Here is a 20,963-nt window from a genome sequence, read left to right on the forward strand (position 1 = left end):
TCATCATTAAGTTTATGTATTTTATGAATTTTCGATTGTATTAAGTTTATGTGGTTTATTAATTGTCCCTTTTTTTAAGTTTATGTGGTTTATTAATTGTCCTTTGTATTACGTGTATGTGGTTTATTAAATGTTGTTTGTATTAAGTTTATGACTTATTAATTATTGTTTCTATTAATCTAGATGTCTTCAATAATTATTGTACTTATTGTTGCACATTTTGATATACAATAGATACCTTCAATAATTCAAACAGCCTTCAATAATTTTGACAACGTACTAGTGAAGAGACTTGTCACACGAAGACAATTCAATTTATTACTAGAAAATACCAACATAGTGCATGCAAAATTATTACATAACATAACACATTAATACACTCAAGATTATCCATCATCAACGTTCTCCTTCTCGAAGTCATACATGTTCAACCAAATCTTTGCAGAGTGTATCTTGACCTTGAGGAGCTTGAATTCTATTTAAATGTCTCATATATGAGTGTACTTCACCGTGTTAAACGAAAGAGAGAAGGGTTTGTTTTCTCTAGTACTTCACTGGAGCATGTTAAATGAAAAAGAGAAAGGGGGAGGACCATAGTCTTCAACTACTGTATGTATAGGCAAAGAGAAAAAAAAACCAAACCATACGAAAGGAAGGAAGATAAAATTTCAGTTTCAGCTAGGAAATGGATGTAGATTTTGCCTAATTTTTGTTTTCCCAACTGATGCTCTAATGCCTTGACTCCTCACCGAAAACCTCGAGGTTGCAAACTGGGCATACCTAAACAAATATGGAAACGGAAATGAGCGTGAGTTAGCGGGATGGATCATCAAATTGAAGAAAGAAAATAGTGGTATTCTGAATTCTGAAATCCATAATTTTAAGGCGTTGGCCTACCTTGTTGATACCGAGCCATTTGCTGATGCATTCGTTATGGTAGACATGCTTGCATGGCAATGTGATTTGTCGATCTCCTCTTTTATACCGCATCTGGCAAATCACACACCTGCTCGTGGAAAAATCGTATCAAGGGAGAATTCAAGAAGGTTAAAAGAAAAAGGAGGCTTCTTCTTCTTTTTCTTTTTTTGGTCAAGGAGAATCCTCCGTCAAGTTTTCCGGAAACAAATAAAAGAATGGGAAAAGAAGTGTTCTTTTGATAACTTCTGCAACGCAAACCAACTGAACAAATCATCATTAAATAAAGGAGACTAATTAGGGTGCGCCACGAACTTGCCCATTTTATCAGAGCCATTATATGCTAATATTTTAATTTTTTTTTTTTGGGGAAAACAGTGTTAAGACAGTAACTAAAATCAAAAGCATCACCATATATTTTACATTTTTAAAGGATTAGGGTTCATCTTAGAGGTTTCTAAGACAACTCTTCTCGAGACATTTTCGGTCGCTATATAAAGAGGTTTATGTCTCAACTCTTAAGTGCCTTGTAGATGATGATAGAGTTCGAGCAGGGAAAATTTCTCTTCTGGTAGGTTAAGAGTTTGCGACAAGATTACTTGCATTAGTATGGTAGATTTTTCTCATTAGGACTGCTACCATATTTAGCATTATACCAGACAGATATCCAGATTGTCTAGAGAGCTAAAAATGAGAAGATAGGCCATCACATTTGCTTCTGAGATAAGGAAATTAATGATAAGGTCGGAAAATAGGTTTATTGTTTTTGGCAGATAAATTCACATTACTCAACTGTCCATGAGTCAGAATGTTACCTCTCTCCTGATTTTTTTCTTAAGAAGAAGTTTCCACACTTGTATTTTGACGATGGAAGCAAACTAATAAGTTCGTTGGAAAGACCTCGGCTTTGAGTGCCAACTGCCTCACCCAAGTCAAGTAATTCCTGGTGCCAATATATAAAACAAAACATTTCAATAACATTCATGAAAAGTTTGGAAATCCTAATATAGTTTGTACTGGACGTGTCAACCCAATGTAAATAACAAAACAATGAAAAGCCAAGACACAAGATCAGTGAAACCGCTTGCCTTAAGTATCCCCAATCTATACTGCAAAAATGGCTAATATGCAATATGTCTCGTACTCTTAATTTGGGCTGGGTATAAACAAGTTAGTCCAATATTGAAGTAATTCTCTATGCTATATATCACAATGTGATATAATAGTTTCTGAAGCCTCAAAGTACCTACATCGTTGGCCTTCAAAGTCTAAAGAATCATGAAAAGTTTCATGCATTACTAACTTCAAAGAGACAGACGAACAAAGGTATGTGTGGGACGTGCAACTGCCCAGGTTTGTGTTTGTGCTTAATAAGTCCCTTGTGGAACAAAATGGTAAAGAAATAAGGTATACATAACGAACCTCGTAGGTCATGTTATCAGGATCAATGTCCTCTTGCCATGCAACCTGCAGATATACAAAGACCAAAAGGCTGAACTTTAGCATAACTTCAGTGTAGGAGTTCAAGTTCGAAATAATTATGTGCATTGAATAAAATTCGTAGACTTAATAGTGCACAGTAAATGCATCTAAACTAACCAAAATAATCCAGCAGAAGGAAAAACATGCAATTGCACAAACCACAAAACAGGATCCATACCTCAGAAGAACTTGTATTTTGCTGATACTGAATACCTGAAAAAGCAAAAAGAAATTCTTTATGGTTAGAGATAGTGTTCAACAGATTGGTTGAATTTCATTTCACAAAACATGAGTGAAGTATAAGCTTTGACAAAAATTCAAATCACATTATGGCATTATATGTTAGATTGTATGATTTTGTACTGTGATTCAAATGGATCTAATAAAGATTTCTGAAAGAAGGATTGAATAATTTCAGAGAGCTCTCCGGTGATGGTTTCATCGAATTACTCTCTCTTCTTCTTACATGGCAAAACGAATATTACTGTTGCACCTAGGAGGTAATATTACCATTCTCTCTCCTCTAATAGAATGAAAACAATCTCAGCTATTCATGTTATCTATCCTATGAGATAGCTACATGTGTCACTCAACACCACTTACTCTAACTTAATCTAGAGCATCCATTTGGAATGTAATCCAAGGGCTCTGATTAAAAACAAGTAAATTGAATAAACTTATTTCAGATAAATCACTTAAATGCTAACACTCCCTTCTAAGTGTTTAGCTGAAATCATTCCCAAAGCTTTCCTCAAGTACTCAAATCGATCCCTTGGCAAGGCTTTTGTAAATATATCAGCAATTTGATCCTCAGTTCTGCAATAGATCAGATCAACTTCACCATTCTGCAGTGCATCTCTGATGAAATGGAACCTTCTGTTTATGTGCCTTGTCTTATGGTGTGCTACCTGGATTACTCCACTTGTTCCTCTCCAAAATCTAAGAGAACAAACCTTAACCAGATGGCTTGAGCAGTTGCTTCTGCAGCACTAGCATACTCAGCTATCTGCAGTGGACAGTGCTACATTGTTTTGTTTGATTAAAGCCCAAGAAAATGCTCCAGAACCAAAACTAAAAGCATATCCAGAAGTGCTTTTCATGTCATCCTCACTCCCTGCCCAGTCACTATCACAATAGCCAATAAGGACAGCATCTTTGCCTTTTTCATATGCAATTCGATAGTCTAGAGTTCCTTGGATATATCTCAGCACTCTCTTTGCAGTTCCTATGTGTTTTCTAGTTGAGTTGTGCATGAATCGAGCTAGCAATCTTGCAGCAAACATGATATCAAGTAGCTGTTAGGTATAACAAGCTACCAACCATTTGCCTATAAAGACTTTCATCAGCCATTTCACTCCCATCTTCTTTGCTAAGTTTTTCATTTGCTGCAAGTGGAGTTGCAACAGGTTTGCAATCCTTTAATCCGAACTTCTCCAATAAGGTCCTTGCATATTTCTTTTGATGCAGAAAAATGCATCCTTCTGTTTGTATCACTCTAAGCCCTAAGAAATGATGCAATAAACCAAGATTGGACATTTCACATTTTCTCATCATCTCTGTTTTAAAATCATCCATCAATGCACTTGAACTTCCAATATATATAATGTCATCCACATACAAGGATACAATGAGAATTCATGCCTCAATTGCCTTGATACAGAGTTGCCTCACTTGGACTCCTATGAAAACCAAAATTGCAGAAATAAAAGTCAATCTCTTTGTACCAGGCCCTTGGTGCTTGTTTTAAGCCATACAAGGCCTTCTTGAGCTTGTAAACCTTGTCCTCCTTGCCTTCAATTACAAAACCAAGTGGCTGGTCTACATATACTTCTTCATTAAGAACCCCATTCAAGCATGCAGATTTCACATCAAGTTCGAACAACTTCCATCTTTCTGTGCAATAAGCCCAATTAGAGTCCTAATAGTGTCAAGCCTTACCACAGGGGCAAATGTCTCATTAAAATCGACCCCAGGCTTTTGAGAGTATCCATTGGCAACTAACCTTGCCTTATTATTCTGTATAGACCCATCTAGGTTCAATTTTGTTTTGTAGATCCACTTGACACCAACTACTGGTTTATCAAATGGTTTATCAACAAGTTCCCAAGTGCAATTCTTCTCTATCATGCCAATTTCTGCCTCCATTGCCTTATGCTATGACTCATCTTGTGCTGCCTCCTCAAAGTTCTTAGACTCAACAATGCACAAGTTGCATTTTGCATATACTTCTGTCAAGCTTTTGAACTTCAAATGAGTGTGATCATAGTCTTGGGGACCTGTGTTATTCTGCATTGAAACCAATCTTGAGCCATTTTCAATTGACTCACAAGCTTCAGATGTTGACTCATCATTTACATTATGTTTGTCACTTAAACTCCATTCTTCCCTTTGTTCACACATTTCTACTTCAGGCATTGGTATACTGATGGTCTTCTTAAATTGAGATTTCCAATCCCAGTAAGTATTTTCATCAACTATCATATCCCTTGACACAATTATCTTTTTTGACACAAGGTCATAAAGTTTATAACCTTTCTCACATGTGTCATATCCCAAGAAAATACATTTAGTACTGTTTTCATCAAGCTGTTGTCTAAGTTGACTTGGAATGTGAGCATAACATATAGAACCAAAGATCTTCAAGTGTTTGATTCCTAGCTTCCTCCCACTATATGCCTCAAAGGAGGTCTTCTTATCAAGAGACTTAGTGGGACATCTATTTAAGATGTACACTGTTGTGTTGATAGCTTCTGTCCAGAAATCAAATGGAACACCCTTCTCAACCATCATACACTTTGCCATTTCCACTATGGTTTTATTCTTCCTCTCAGCCACATCATTCTGCTGTGGTGTGTAGGCCACTGTTAACTATCTTTCCATGCGCATTTCTTCATAAAACTGTCTGAATTCAACAGATGTATACTCCTCTCCTCTATCACTTCTCAACTTCTTCAATTTGTAACCACTTTGTAATTCAATTGTGGCCTTGAATTTCTTGAATATGCTAAACAACTCAGACTTGTTTCTCAAGAAATAGATCCAACACATTCGAGTGTAATCATCTATAAAGGTAAGAAAATACCTATTCCCAGCCTTAGTAGTGATTTGCATAGTCCCACAGATATCTGAGTGAATAAGTTCTAGAGGAAGAGAAGCCCTCCATAATACTTCTTTGGAAATGTATCTCTGCAATGCTTCCCAAAGGCACACCCTGCACATATCTTATCTACTAACTTGAGTTTAGGCATTCCCAATACCATATCTTGGTCTTTGAGTTGCCTCAGACTACCTATATTCAAATGCCCTAGCCTCTTATGCAAAATTGCAGAAGACTAACGTACAGTAACTTTTAGGGAAATTTGCATCTCAGGTTTAAGTTTCAAGGGAAAACTCTTGTTCCCTTTCATTGGCATTTTGCCTACCAAATTTGACATAGAGCTATCATCATATATTGCAGCAGTTGTAGCACCAAAGACTAGAAAGTAACCATGTTCCATCATTTGCCTTACACTGAGCAAGTTTTCTTTTGAACGTGGAACGAACATCACTTCCTTGATATATCTTCTCCCCATTTTGGTTTCAACTACCAAATTTCCCTTGCCAATAACTTCAATAAGCTGACTAGTGCCCATTTTAACCTTAGCAGTCATTGTTCTATCAATGTCAACCAACAAATCCTTCATTCCAGTCATATGGTTGCTACATCCACTGTCTACATACCATGTGTCTTCACATTTCTTCACCATGGCATTATTGCAAACATAAAACACATTGTAGGAGTGTCATTGACTTGATTAACAAAGTTTACATGTTAGTTAGCCTTCTTCTTCTTCCCACTGCAATCTTTTGCAATATGCCCCAACTTATGGCAATTATGGCACCTAGGCTTATCCTTGAACCAACATTCACCAAAATGCAGCTTATCACAGTGTATACAAGGATTATTAGCTCATTCAAAGGTACCTGCAGCTTTTCCAGCTTGATTTGCAAGTTTATTATCCCATTTCTTCCACTTTGACTTCCAATTCTTCTGTGGTTTGAACCCTTGATTCCCATTGTACTTATTTTGTTTTAAAGTCAATTTTAAGACTAACAAATGCCTTCTCAGTGTGAATCTCATCATGCCTATCAATTCTTTGTTCATACCCCTTTAGAATAACACAACATCTTGATTATCAACAGTGTCTAAATCCCTAGTATTTTCAATCACAGAAGCAATACTATCATACGATCTAGGTAAGCTTATCAGCAACTTTTGAACAACTCTTTGATTGCTAATATCTTCACCATAACTCCTCATTTGACTAAGTAAATCAAATAGCCTAACTAGATATGTAGAGAAAGCTTTATTTTCACCCACTTCTAGTATATTCAAAATCACGGTGTAAGCCTTGGAGTTTCACAGCTCTTAGTTGTTTATCTCTCACAAATTCTTGCTTCAGGACATTCTAAGCTACGTGTAGTCTCTTGAATGGCGATTCTCGGAAAGATCTGATCGGAAACCGCCCCTTGGATGATTCCAAGTGCCTTTACATCTTTGACAATGTTCTCCCTCACCAACTTGTTCTCAGCTTCAGTGAGTTCTTCATCCTTCTTCACTGGAGTAGCAAAACCCTTTTCGCCAACATCCTAGAGTTCATGAGATCGAAATATGGTCTTCATCCGAATCTGCCAGAAATCGAAGTTGTCTTCATTGAATACCAGTGCTCGAAGATCAGCACCACTTGACCCAGCCATATGAGACTCGATTTGATATCACTGAGATTTCTTCTCTGAATTTTCCTTCAGCAACAAAGCTCGACAATCAATTCGAGTTCTTCGCTGCACTCTTCATAGATTCACGCCCAGTTGCAGATGATGCAACTTGGCTCTGATACCATGCTAGATTGTGAGATTTTGTACTATGATTCAAATGGATCTAAGAAAGATATCTAGAAGAAGGATTGAATAATTTCAGAGAGCTCTCCAGTGATGGAAGCCTCACATAAATTTCATTGAATTACTCTCTCTCCCTTTTACATAGCAAAACGAATATTACCGTTGCACCAAGGAGGGAATATTACCCTTCTCTCTCCTCTAACAGAATGAAAACAATCTCAGCCATTCATGTCATCTATCCTATGAGATAGTTACATGTGTCACTCAACACCACTTACTCTAACTTAATCTAGAGCATCCATTTGGAATGTAATCCAAGGGCTCTGATTAAAAACAAGTAAATTGAATAAACTTATTTCAGCTAAAATCACTTAAATACTAACATTATAGCACCATCAGAAATCAACTGCAACAAAATGGTATTGTGGGTTTTAAAACCTAATGAAAATACGAAATGTCAAGAAAAAATGGTCTTTGATAACTCCAACTGGCCAGTAACATAATATTTGTTCACCGGATAAGTGACTGGTCACACAGAAAACTGAATTGAACTAAAATTTAATTTCAAATTCCAAGGACAAGGAGCAAAGCATGACAAAGTGTGATCAATTAAAAACAATTTTCAGTATAAGAATACAAATAAGCAGAAGTTTCTGACTAACATTCTTCAGGTGTAGCTTGCGCTTCCATGACAGAATCTTCTTCTGGCTGTGAGTCGGTGTTTGCAGGCTTTTCTGCATTCATCACTGAAGGGTATTCCCAAGTCCTCCTGCTGACGTCCATTCTTGGTAAATGATCATTTACCTCGTAAGTACTGTAATAAGAAGTACTCTCCGGACCAGATGGTAAAAACTTGTACGAACTCATGTTCATTGACCAGTATGCACTTTCCTGGACACACAGCATGTAAAGATTAGCATTTCTGCAAATACTAAAATTTCAATTCATGAAAATAATACAGTATTTCACTCAGTAAAAATGGTAACCATAGCTTCTGAATATTTGTAATGAAAACTCAAAGTTGACACTCAGAAGGGGCAATAATACATTTCAGCTTCCCCAGCTCATTCCGATATCTCATGGATTCCAGACAAAAGATTAAAGCAAATGCATCTGAACAAACACCAGCTTTCCAAATTTACAAGCAAGATGGATCTAGAACAATCTTATGAGGCGGCGAACAACATGTCATCACAGAATAACTTTCACAAGAAAATAACACATAAAAAATGGAAAAAGCAAACATGCCTGATCATGCATCAGCATGGCGTGACCATAATTCATCGGTACATGAGAAAGACCGTCAAAGAAACCCATGAAGCCTTCGGTAGGTGTGTAAGAAAAGCCGGTGTCTAGGTATTGTCCATTCTCATTCATTTTTGCACCAATTATCAAACCGAGATTCACATAAACTAGCTACAAAACGGAACCGAATCTTTCAGTACTTATGCTGAAAAATGGAAAGAAAAAAAAAAAACAAAAAACTTTCACATAAATTCATCTTTGCGTATATATTTATATGTACATTGTAGCACTATCCTCATAGACAGAGAACTTTCACTATAAATTCAAAAGAAAATTTTACTTTAATAATTTGTGACAAATTACAACATATGTTCTTAAAATTTGCAAAATTTAGGGCAAAACGTGGACATGGACATGGACATTCTCAGAAATGGTGAGGCAGAATATAAAGCAAAATTTAGGGCAAAACATGGACATGGACATTCTCAGATTCATTTTGTTTTCTTTGCCTTCCGCTTTGATTCTCTCGGTAGCCAAACGCATGACAAGATTGTGTAAAGAAGCAGAAGCGGTACCTTACTTTTAAGCCAAAACTCCCTTCACATTTTGCTGTGAAGCAAAAATCGCCAGCTCGGAGGATAAGTAAGAGAAACTGTAGTCTTCTTTCTTTCTAAGTTCAAATTTTCTTCCCCTTAATTTCTTGAGAAAATTTGCTTCAACTCAGAGAGAGATATTTGAGTTTGCACTTTACACACACACACACATACATATATATATATATATATATATATACACAGAGAGGGAGAGAGAGAGAGAGAGTACTGTCTCTGATACTGAGAGGAGAGGAGAGAGAGAGGCTTTCTCTGTTGTGTTTGAGTTTCTCTCTAGACTTGTATTGTGTTATCCCTTGAGTTTCTCTCTAGAGTTGTATTGTGTTATCCTTTTTTTTTGTGTGCCGCGTTTGGCTTTTGTGCAGAGGAGCAGCTAAATTTGATATTTTCACGGACACGCTTCCCTTCTGAGTTCTGTGTTTTGTTTTGTTGTCTCTGGCTAGCTCTACCACGCCAACCTGTTATTAAACAAGATTACAAAGGGAATTGTTATTGGCATTCCAAAAATCTCATTCTACACTTCAAATTTGCTATATTTAGAGAGAAAAATACACTGGTGAGGAGTGTTGAATGAGATTTTTGAAGTGCCAATAACACTTCCCTTACAACAATCCTCCTAAATCCTATTTGCTAGCGCTGTCTCTACAGTCTACTCTATGCTACACCATTTCACTTTATGTAATTAATACTTGTATTTATATAGGACGGCCTATGGACTACTTTCTCTATATACCGGGGTACATAATATGCAATGTTTTTATAAACAATTACGTTGAAAAATGTTTGGAATAAAGTTGATAAATCTAGCAGTTCACTAAAACGGTGTATCACAACATCATGCATTGTGGAGCTTTTAATCCATGATTATGATGTTTATCATAGTTTGATGTGATTACGGAGAACGAGATATTTATATTTTGCTAAGTTGTGTTTTTAATTTGACTAATTTTATTACGTGTTTCAATTCTTTAATCATTTCTGTTCAATTGCATATATCTGAACAACGAGCGGTCTATGTGCGAACATTATCTTCAATTAAGCGTAAACAATCGAAATTGTTTTGGTATTAAAACACAATGACTAAATTGACATGTTTATTTATAACACATGAACTAAAATTGAAGTTAAAAAAAAAAAAAAACAAACAAAAATTAGAACCCTCTTTCACTTTTGCATCTTTATAAAATTAAAAAAAATTGAACTAAAAAGCTCTCCTCAGCCTTTAGTGATTCGAAACAGTCGTTACTTGTGGACAAATTTGATAGTCTCAGGCCATCTTCAACCGAAAAGTCCAAAGGACCAGAGGGCCGAAAATAGCCCAAAAACCATCTCCAGCCGAGGGCTAGGCCAGAGGGCTGTGGAATCTGAGAGGGCCCCATGGAATCGGAGAGGGCTAAAGGGTTGGAGCCAGCCCGAGGCTGGCCAGAAAATAGAGCATTCCTGTCGGTTATAACCGACAGGAATATATTTATATTAAAAATTAAATATATTCCTATCGGTTATAACTGACAGGATTGCTTAACAAAAAAATTTGAATACAACGGCTAGTAAGCTAGCCGTTGTATTCAATTTTTTTGTTTTTTTTGTTTTTTTTTAGGTTTTTGGGCTTATTTATTTATTTTTTTTAATTCTTAAAAATTCTAATTTTTTCCTATAAATACCTAAACCATTCATTAAAGTTAAGTTCTAATTTTTTTGGTTTTTTTGGCCAGTTATCGTTGTAATTTTTAAATTTAAGTTGTAGTTTTTAAATTTAAATAATAAATTATGTTTTGCCCTTTGACCCTCGGTTGGAAACGATTTTTTGTGACAGGACTAAAACGAGCCCTATGACCCTTTAGCCCTCGGTTGAAGACGGAGGCAAATATGGTCATGTACTATTCATTAAAATATTAATATCTTGGAGAATCTTGGAGGGCCAGAGGGCTAAAATGAGCCCTCTGGCCAGCCATCGGTTGGAAATGGCCTCAAAGTTTATACTTTAGATTGGGCTGCTGGATCCTTTTTCTAGGAGTTTTAGAGATTCCGTAATTGTGATCGTTCATCGTACATCGTGCAGTAAGTTTTCGTTGGATACTATTCATATTTAATTTTAAAATTTGAAATTATTTCTGACTGCACAATGTACGATGAACGATCACGATTACAAGATCCCTATGATTCTCAAGAAAAGGATCCGACGAGGATTCTTTTCCTAAGATTGGAAGGAGGTAAAGAAAATTAGGAAAGAAGAAAGTTTTTAGGGATGGTTGGCATTGAGTGATTGACCAAGGCTTGGCAGAGGGAGGGGTAAAAGCCGTTTTTACCGCCGGTGAGATCTGGTGGTGGGGGGCCGCGGCACCTACCGAAGATCCGTCTCTTTCTTCAATTGAATCTTTGCCGTACATCTCAGTTCAGAACAGCGCTTGAAACAAATCTTGAAGGTTCCTGATCCCTACAATATGTTCAACTAAAAGAAAAAAGTTGTTCGGTCCCTGTTCCCCAAAAAAGTGCAACAAGATAAGGTTAATTAATGTGAAAAATATCTCCTTCCATACAACACTATATAAACAAATAGTCAGTTACCACATTGGTAGGAATATTTTGAGTTTTTGTATAATGACGTGAGCTTGAACTTCATCGGTGACTAATCTAACATCTAATTTAATTACTCTCGTTTTTTTTTAGTGTAATTGGGAGCAACTTATGTCATAATGAGTTCACTATCATTTGACATTTCAATTTATTAATAATCAGTCAATAGTCTTTCAGTCCAATAATGCATTCTCATACGAAGAAAAACTTTGCATTATTGGGACTAAGACCCTATATGGCGGCAAATTTGTTATATGTTGTTGAATAAAGTAAAAAGTATCACATCGGCTTTTTACAAAACAAATTACAACTTATATAATATAGCTTTATTTCTAATTACATCGAGATCTTTTGCATAAGTGAGAACAGTATCAATGCAATTAGTGCTGGACTGATATCCGTATCGCTTATCATGGTGTGAGTTGGTTGGGGTACCAATTTTATCCTATGGCGATGAATCTATTTCGAGTCGTTGGTATTAAGGCATAAGATTGTTTGGATTGTAAAACTTTTATTATATCACTCTATAGTTTTAGAGTGTCATGGCGTTTTTCTTTGAAATGTGAGTGTGAAAAGCCCAAATTTCAAGGCTCCCTAGAGCAAGAAACATATAGTATAAATTTTCACCAACAAATGTGACACAATTTGATTACTATAAATGAATAAAACATGCATCAAATTCCACTTCATTGATTTCTAAGTTCGAAATTGTGATGATTTTAAATAATAAATAGGTAATGTCTTTGGGATGAGCAACTTAAATAGAAAGGATTTGTTGTCACGTAGAGTCTCGATTCAACAAGACATTGTCATGTAGAGGCATATGACAATGCATTATTACAAGGATGCTAAGCGTGATGGTAAACCTATTTCATGTAAGTCTTCTTCCATTGGGAAATTATCTACTTTGCTAATTTGAATAAAGTCTAGAGAATCCATAAGTCGTATGTTCATTAATAAAAGTGAGAAGCTTTGAGTTCGATTCTCATTAAAAGGTATTTGAACCAGATTTATACGATTAGTCCATTATGTGATTTAACTTCATCTTTTATTTCTTAGTGTAAATAATATCATTGTATTAAAAAACCATAAGTCAACTTTTCACTTTTGAATGATGCCTTAAGTAGTCATTACAAACTTTATTATGTATTTAATTTTGTCTAAGTCATTCGTTTATTGGTTTCTTTAAAAGGCAAAGGTATGGCTGAGTATATATATGGGTCCATTGAAAGCTTTGTTTCCACGCAATACAAAATAATATAATAGCATTTTGATTGAACCATTGGCAAGGGTTATTGTTCTAGCACACATATAAAAAGGGAGCATTTTTACTTACCACCATTTAGTGTGGTGTATGCTCACTACCCTATTTATCACTGTTAAATGAGTTTGAATTTGGAGATTCGTGTAGTGGATAAGCACAAATCTCAAAATTCAAACTCATCTAACGGTAATAAATAGAATGGTGAGTATACACCACACTAAATGGTGGTGAGCAAAAATGCACTCTAAAAAATGGGGCAAAATATTTTAACTTGAATAAGTCAATACTTCAACTAATGAAAGAATCTTGTGCAAAACCACAATAGAACAACTATAAGAGCAAGTCCACCCCTACCTAATTATTTTGACAATCGAGCAATTGAATTCCCCAAAAGCCCAATAATCTTATCCACTCCAGCCTAATCAGTCAGGCCACAGGTGGCCTTAAGACCACTGAACTGAGGAGTCATCCATGAATAGCCCGACCTTGTGCCTGAGGTCATGTGACATCAGGACGACGTCATCCTGTTGTCACTTACATTATAAGTTTTTTGCACCAAGCACGTGCACTTCATGCGAGTGTGAGACGAGTGCTTAGACAAAATGTAGGCGGTGGGGCCTGTGCTGTGAAATCCCATTCCTGAATTTCACTATTATAATCTACGTATTTGTATCATTGAGATTTTATATTATTTTTCAGGAATTTATATTAATTTATTTGAATTTGGGTTTTAATTAAACTAGTTATGAGGGTAGAAGTTTCGAAATTAATTATTTAAATTCCGTAGACCTTTTAAGGTCATAATTTATATTTTCGAATACAGCTCGATCTCACGAACGCATAGACAAAAACCGTACATGAAATGGAGTTATAATGAAGAAATTAGAGACGTTTTAGTTGTTCGAAATAAATGTTTAGAAGCTGCCAAGTGGTAGCAAGGGAGAGGGGAGAAAGGAGAGAGTGCGGGAGAGAAAAGGAGAGGAGCAGAACAATCAGAGGAAAGAGCAAGGAGAGGAAAGGAGAGAGACCCGAGTTGGGTCATTTTGGACCCGCGAATGATCATTTTTGACCCGACCATATCTCCTTCATCAGACTTCCGTTTTTGGTGATCTTGGTGTCCATGGAAAGCTCTTGATGAGTCCTACATCCCTGTAGTGTTAGATTTCCATTTTTCTTTTCCATTTTCTAGGTCGAAGCCACAAAGTGCCGAGGGTTTTCCGGCGAGTTTTCTCATGTTACGGTGATTTCGACAATGATTACCATCGATCACCATCACTAATAGACTCCCTTCAACCCCTGGAGCAAGGCCTAAGCATTAGATGAGGCGTCGGAGTTCGTTTTGGCGATGAATCGAGAAACACCCATTTCTAGGTCTTCCGGCGGGTTAGAGGGCAATTGGAGCTTTTCCAGGCCAAATTGGACTTGGCCACAGGTATGAAACTTGCTCCACTCACTGAGATACATTTTCCTATAAAATTTTTTAATTTTTTAAAATAGTTGAATTTTCCAGCAAGTCGGGACGGTCGACAGCCAGCCGCGGCGGCGAGTGGCCAGTGGGCCGACGATGTCTTTCTATGTCCAATTAGAAGCCCTGAATTCATAATTGATATCCGTATGAAGTGATTTGATTGTTTGAACTTAGTTTCATTATGATACATCACTTGATCAAAATTTGAATCGATGATCCGACCGTTGGATCATCACCAAACTTTAATGCGTTATAGAACCTAATATTTGAGGATAGCTAGAACTGATGGATCGGGAATCTGACGTATGGATCTTCCTGAATTGGATTTCTAAGTTAGTAAAGTTAATTGTTAACCGCCACCTAATTCTAGCAATTAGCCTGTACTAATCTCATCACTTGGCTCAGGGTGTAGTACCCATAAATCGAAGGAAAGACATTAAATGGATTTACCATAACATGATGTTTTGATCCAATAATGTCATGTTTTTCTCCACATCCACATGACAATGTATATTGGACTCAAACTCTACAATAGGCTACTAACGCTTCCATTTCCAATCAAATTAGTTCACTTCAACTTTCAAATTAGGCCACTAACGTTATCATTTGTCAAAAAAATATAAAACTTTCAAATTAGGCACAAAAGTAATGTAACATTCAACTTTCTTTCTCTCTTTTTAATCCAACACATGTATTAAGGCAGGCAGCAGTTGGGACCAGGAAATAAAAAGAAGAGAACCCGTTGTTCCCTAGAGCTATATATTACTTCCCTAAATTAAATAAGTTGGTTTTTTGGGGTCAAAAAGCTCATTGCATATGTATATATAAATAAGATCAAATGCTGGTTGTGGTGGATTGAGTTCTCTTGGACCATGCTGGCACATAGGGCCTTGTACTAGACGCAATGAATTCATGGAGCTTCCAACAAAAAAGCTGGTCAAAGTTAAACGTAAAAGGCTAAGTCTTAACCATGATTATAATATAATCATAACTGGATATGTGACATTACTTTTTTACATAACTTTTGACACATACTTTTTGGAGCAACTTCTAATGTATCTCAATGATTCGAACTATTTAATTTTTAGGTCTTCCCTCAAAAAACATATCTACCAACAATCACCCAAATTTGAAACCATATGAATGTTATATTAAGGGATTAGGGTTTCTTTGTAGAACTGTATTTTTCCATTTTCTTTACTACAAAATAAATGTCTTTATTGGTTTAAATTTGTCTAATTTTTTGCAAGAATGATCTATGATGATGTTATAAAAGATAAACTGTTCGGATTGTTAAAATATATTACAGAGTCGGCCATAAAAATGTGTGTCAAAATTGTGTAAAAAAATAATGCCATAGATCCGCTATTTATAATTATAATGGTTGAGGCTTAAACTACTGAGCGATTAGACTATATTAGTAAGAGATGAACAATAAAAACATTTGATAAATGTATTTGAAATGACTAGACTCAATGCACAAAGGAATGTGCATACGAATGGTTGAATGAGTATTTTAAAAATGCTCTGTTTAGCGGTTTTTGATATTCATGTAGTGTATTGAATTCTTTTATCTCTCGGTCTAATATTTTGTTACATATTTCTACCTAAATTCGCCTAAATGCCTGTCCAAACATTTAATTAAGGGCTCTTTGGTTCGTGTAATTAGAGGTTTAAGGAGGCTTATGATATTGTATTCTCATGTTTAGTAAGCACATTTAGACACGTCAACGATTGAGAACTTCCAATATGATTTATCCGAATAAGACAGAAAATCTGATTATAAATGAATTCGAATATGAATTTTGATCCAATTCAACTTAATATTAACCTATTATTTGATTTATTCATTATCTTACAAATAGTGTGTAATCGAAGTTGAAGATTTTTTATGCATTCAAAATACACTTATTCACTAGTTTATGTTTTACAATGTGAGAAGTTCTATTTTAACATAGATAAATATATTAAAAGAATGATGTTAGCAATAATATTATGAACTTTTCTAGATCATAAATTAGATCCGACGAGGATTCAAGTCACTTTGAAATCGATGTTTTTGGCATATGGATCTATACGTCAAATCCGACGATATAGATACAAACCAACTTGATAATCCCATTATAATGGACCCGAATATAGATCAAAATTGATCGGATCCGTTTATAGATCTAAGATTGTTCAAGAATAGTGGCGTTGAGTTTCTCGACCCTTTGCCTTAGGATTAGTCAGTTCTATTTCTCGATATCCTTGAAGATGAAATACCTTTGACATGGGCTTTTACGAGGAAGGAGGGAAGCTAAAACCCTTGGGTACGAAGACACGTGAATGAATCAATGATCTTCCATTTCAGTTAGGTAAGAGTAGAATGGGAGTAATGCTAGAGACACCAAGTTTCGGCTTCATCACATTGATGAAAAGAATTTAGAATCACTTCCCTTTGACAGTATGCAAAATTTCAAAAACAAACATTTAAGCTCAATAATTGGACATGATTGAAAGAAGAATGATGAATCAGGGTAGATTTCATAAACTAGAAAAAGCAAACAGAAACACGCATAAATAACTAGCAAATCACATAAATGAAACTTCAAGATGAATGGAATTTTTCACCACTCAAATAATCTGGTTTATGGGAAACAAAACTCAATCCCGAAGTAAAATTCGGTTTGGGATTAACTCCCCCTATAACTGAATTATTTCAAGAAAATTTTGCCGAAATGAGTTCTTCAAAAGCTCAAAAAAGATTTTCATCACCATCTAAAAGCTATATGGCTTGGGAAGAAAAATATTCTTAACCGGAACCAGATCCATACTTCTTGCCAAACACAAGCAGCTGAAGCTTGTCGTAACCAGAGAGCACACCAGCACCAGCAATGGCACGGAGGATGTTAGCACCAGCACCCTTGAAGAGAGACTTGGCACCCTCGTTCTTCAAGATTTGTTGGAAGGCATCCAGGAACTCTTGTACTTGACGGCTTCACCGGAGGTCATCATCATTCTTCTGCGGACAGTGTCAATTGGGTAGGATGCAAGACCAGCACCATTGGTGATGAGCCAACCGAGGGCAAAGCTAGCGAAGAAACTATCCTGTAGTTTTCAAAACAAAAAAGCAACATGTCACACAACTGAAGGCATATAGCATTCTTTAAAAACCAACATAAATAGAAACTTCATACAATTCTTTGTAATGCTTCGCAAAGAAAGCATTAGAATAGAGCGAAGCCAAAAATAATAAACAGAAGAGCGGACACATCATTAAACCTTTTGCAAAATTAATAGTCCTTTCTCAAAAGGGAAATGAATGACTGACATAAGAAATATTATGCCACAACAATATGCACACATACAAGATATTCAACAATTACACACAACGTAATAAAAAAACCAAAATTGAGCTAGCAACCAACGTAAACAAAGCCAACACCATCATAACAATATATAACCATGAACAAAAAGGCAAGTGAATAAATAAAAGTAATTCACTAACCTGCAAGCCTCCAGTCAGGACAACAGGCTTCAGTGAATCGTACAGTCCAAAGTAGAGACCACGGTAGACAATAATTCCAACACAAGAGATGTTGAATCCACGGTAAAGACCGGCAATTCCATCAGATTTCAATGTCTTCCTGTAGACATCAACCAGACCATTGAATTGTCTTTCTCCTCCCTTCTTTGCAGCTTTAGCATCATTAGCCAAACGAGTACGAGCATAATCCAAAGAGTAGACAAAGAAAAGAGAAGAAGCACCAGCAGCACCTCCTGAAGCCAAATTACCAGCAAACCATTTCCAATAACCGTCCCTGTCTTTCTTGAAGTTGAACAGCCTCTTGAAGTAATCTTTGAATGCAAAGTTCAAGGCCTACAACAAATCCAGGTAACGATTTTAGTACAAGTACGCATCAAAAGTTTTCTTTGCCAATGGAACATTTAGTTAAAAAATAACATCACATACCTGAGTGGGGAAGTAACGGATAACATTGGCAGTGTTCCCTCTCCACAATGAACCAAAACCCTCTTCCTTGATTGTACGGCTAAAGCACTCACCAATGCCCTTGTAGGGTTGAGACAAACGACCAGTTTTGATCATCTCGTCCTGGTTCTGAATCAACAGCTTGACACGCTCAATTGGGGCAGCAGCAGTTTTAGATACAGCAGCAGAGACTCCACCCATGAGAAAATCAATAAGAAAGTGGCCTTTCTCTGCAGGGGCTTGAACAAAGATAGGAGATGCAGTTGATGGAACCAAAGACATATCAGTGGTAGCTCTGCATGCTGGCATGAAGGGATACTGCAATGCAGCATTAGTGTAGTTCCCATATGCACGTCTTTGGTACATCCCTGGTCTTTGGAAGCCATTATCGTAACCCTGGATAGATTGCTGAAGGAGCTGGCCAGCTACCTTCTGGACGACAGAAGGATGTTGAACCTGATCAACCATTGTCACTTGCCCTACAAGAGTGTGCATATACCATATCAGAAACAGAATCTACCACCAACATTATGATATACTTGACCAAAACTAACTGACATCATTTATGCCTAAGAGCATTAAGTACACTATAAAACCAGTTATAAAATCCTTTGTACTCCCAGATAGACAGATACAAATAGAGGACGAGCCTCGATCATCAGGTCTATTGACATCAAATATCAGAAAACAATGAAATATATGACACAAAATGATCTCAAGAGGTAGCAGATGATCTCAACATCACCAATCGATATAACAGCGGAGAAATTAAAAACCATATCATCCGAAATAACATTCAATTAACATAGGTCCGACCAAACAGTTCAGAATTTTTAAGACTACAAAAAGAACCATTTCTTTGTTACCAAAAATTGACAATTAATTATTCGACATCGCAAATAAGCATCCAAAAAAAATCAGAGTTACCCATTTATAGATTTACCAAGAGTATTCACTTTAAAATCTCAAAAACTTCCAATTAACAACAGAAAATAATCACAAACTTCAAAAACCAATCAGAACCGTCAGATCTGAAGGATCTGGATCTACCATCCACAAGTAAGCAAATCAATACACTTCCACCATAGAAATGTAGTACAAAATCAGACCTGACAACGATGAACAGATATGAAACAGTAAAAACATACAAATCGAGCAGATTAAATCTCACTGAAACAAGCCGCAACTAATCAGATCCACAAAAACAATTAATCGATTAAAAAAATCACCTTTGCAAATCAAAATTACAGATCTGGGAAAAAGAAAAAAAATGAAAATAATTGAAAAAAACCCTCAAAAAATCTCAAAAATCTGCGAGATATAGACAAAATTCAGATCTAAACATAGCAAGAGAAAGAGAGAATTTAGTTATACCTTCGGTGGTGGTGGCTGCGAGGCGTCTCCGCTTTGAACTCTACGCTGAAATGCGCAAAGACAAAAGAGAGACAGAGAGCGAGAGCGAGAGAGGTGGGGAGGAGACGCCTCTTTGGAGAGAAATGGGACCTTTTTATTGGCTGACGGCTGACCCATCAGAAGCGAATAACTGGGAATTGCTCAAATCGCAGCCGTTAACTGTTCGATCTGACGGATGATATTTCACGTGAGAAGGATGGGAACTGTCTAAATAGACGGCGCCGTGACGACTAAGTAAATGTAGGCTAAGCATTACTAGGAATTTGGAAAAGTATGTGTCAGCCTGGAATATGGGCCGACTCGAATGAACGGTTTTGATTTTTTTTTTTTATGAAAAAGAGAGTTGGCCTATATTCCAATTGAATAAAAATAAAATATACACATCATTTTATTTTTATTAACAAAACTGTGGTCAATAACTAAATTGAGAAAATTGTGTATTACTAGGTCAAAAAATTATTAGCTTCTGAATTTTGATAGAGTGGTTCCTCCTACACTTAAGTTTCGTCTTTAGGTATCCATCAATTTTATTAAAAAATAAAATTATTCTAGCTATATCTAAAATTATCTAAAATTACCACAAAGAGTTTAGTGATTTTTTAAAGAAAACAATTATTTTCTTTGGACATTTATAGGATTTAGAAACAAATAACGTGGTAACTAAGCATAAATTGAGTCTCCAAAGAATTATGCCATCAGCGGAAATTGCCAAATTAAAGAGAAACCCTTCATAATTAATAAAGGGAAATGGAGTAGTCCAAATAAAATGAAAAGTGGGTGTTCAAAGAAAAAATAAATTAAAAAAAAAAGGAAACGAAAGATATTCTAGAAAGTTTAGTAAATTGTTTTAAGTCTCCAAAAGTTTGTGAGAGGAAATTAGTTGTCTAGAAATAAAACTTCACAAAATCACTTATTTTAATATTGTCCTAGTATTTTCATTGATAGATCTTTTAATTAAGAGCCCATATACACTTGAAGGCTTGAAATTCATTACGAGCCCAAATAATTTTGAAGGCCCAATTGTCACGATAAAAATTTGAGAATGAAAAATGTAATTGGATGAATGCTACCTATATATGTTTTTTTTTCTTTCCATTTCTTACATCTTTCACTCATAACTTGACGTGCACAACAAATAAA

General features: G+C 36.0%; 2 protein-coding genes across 3 annotated transcripts; both read right to left on the bottom strand.

Annotated features, from left to right (window-relative positions):
• Positions 1 to 292: 292 nt before the first annotated feature.
• LOC103945870 (E3 ubiquitin-protein ligase BIG BROTHER-like) lies at positions 293 to 9,474 on the bottom strand. Of its 2 annotated transcripts, none has more exons than XM_048586385.1 (8): positions 9,101 to 9,474; positions 8,524 to 8,691; positions 7,938 to 8,166; positions 2,576 to 2,610; positions 2,338 to 2,382; positions 1,731 to 1,858; positions 898 to 1,006; positions 293 to 780 (listed from the first exon to the last, which is right to left on the bottom strand). In XM_048586385.1, exons 2-8 carry the CDS (start codon positions 8,650 to 8,652, stop codon positions 730 to 732), a joined length of 726 nt encoding a protein of 241 aa, XP_048442342.1. In that variant the 5' UTR covers positions 8,653 to 8,691; positions 9,101 to 9,474; the 3' UTR covers positions 293 to 729. The 2 variants fall into 2 exon arrangements, with proteins under 2 accessions (XP_048442342.1, XP_009354734.2); XM_009356459.2 differs by having other exon boundaries at positions 9,096 to 9,474.
• A 7,458-nt stretch (positions 9,475 to 16,932) lies between these two features.
• On the bottom strand, positions 16,933 to 19,945 carry LOC103945871 (ADP,ATP carrier protein 1, mitochondrial). Its single transcript, XM_009356460.3, is given in 5 exon segments — positions 16,933 to 17,398; positions 17,401 to 17,527; positions 17,928 to 18,299; positions 18,393 to 18,889; positions 19,785 to 19,945. Coding segments are annotated over 4 exon segments (1,152 nt in total). The 5' UTR covers positions 18,879 to 18,889; positions 19,785 to 19,945; the 3' UTR covers positions 16,933 to 17,231.
• Positions 19,946 to 20,963: the final 1,018 nt, after the last annotated feature.

The sequence above is a fragment of a genome, unplaced genomic scaffold (genome assembly GCF_019419815.1).
Source record: "Pyrus x bretschneideri cultivar Hongxiangsu unplaced genomic scaffold, Pyrus_bretschneideri_v1 Contig24, whole genome shotgun sequence".
Taxonomy (NCBI): Eukaryota; Viridiplantae; Streptophyta; class Magnoliopsida; order Rosales; family Rosaceae; genus Pyrus; species Pyrus x bretschneideri.

What these genes read in the sequence shown, in the direction of transcription:
- LOC103945870 (XM_048586385.1), bottom strand. Translation starts at nt 8,652, where the DNA reads ATGAATGAGAATGGACAATACCTAGACACCGGCTTTTCTTACACACCT. An exon ending in GCAAGCTACACCTGAAGAAT is followed by an intron (nt 2,611 to 7,937) that starts GTTAGTCAGAAA and finishes TTGCTTTTTCAG; the next exon opens with GTATTCAGTATCAGCAAAAT. An exon ending in AATGGCTCGGTATCAACAAG is followed by an intron (nt 781 to 897) that starts GTAGGCCAACGC and finishes ATATTTGTTTAG; the next exon opens with GTATGCCCAGTTTGCAACCT.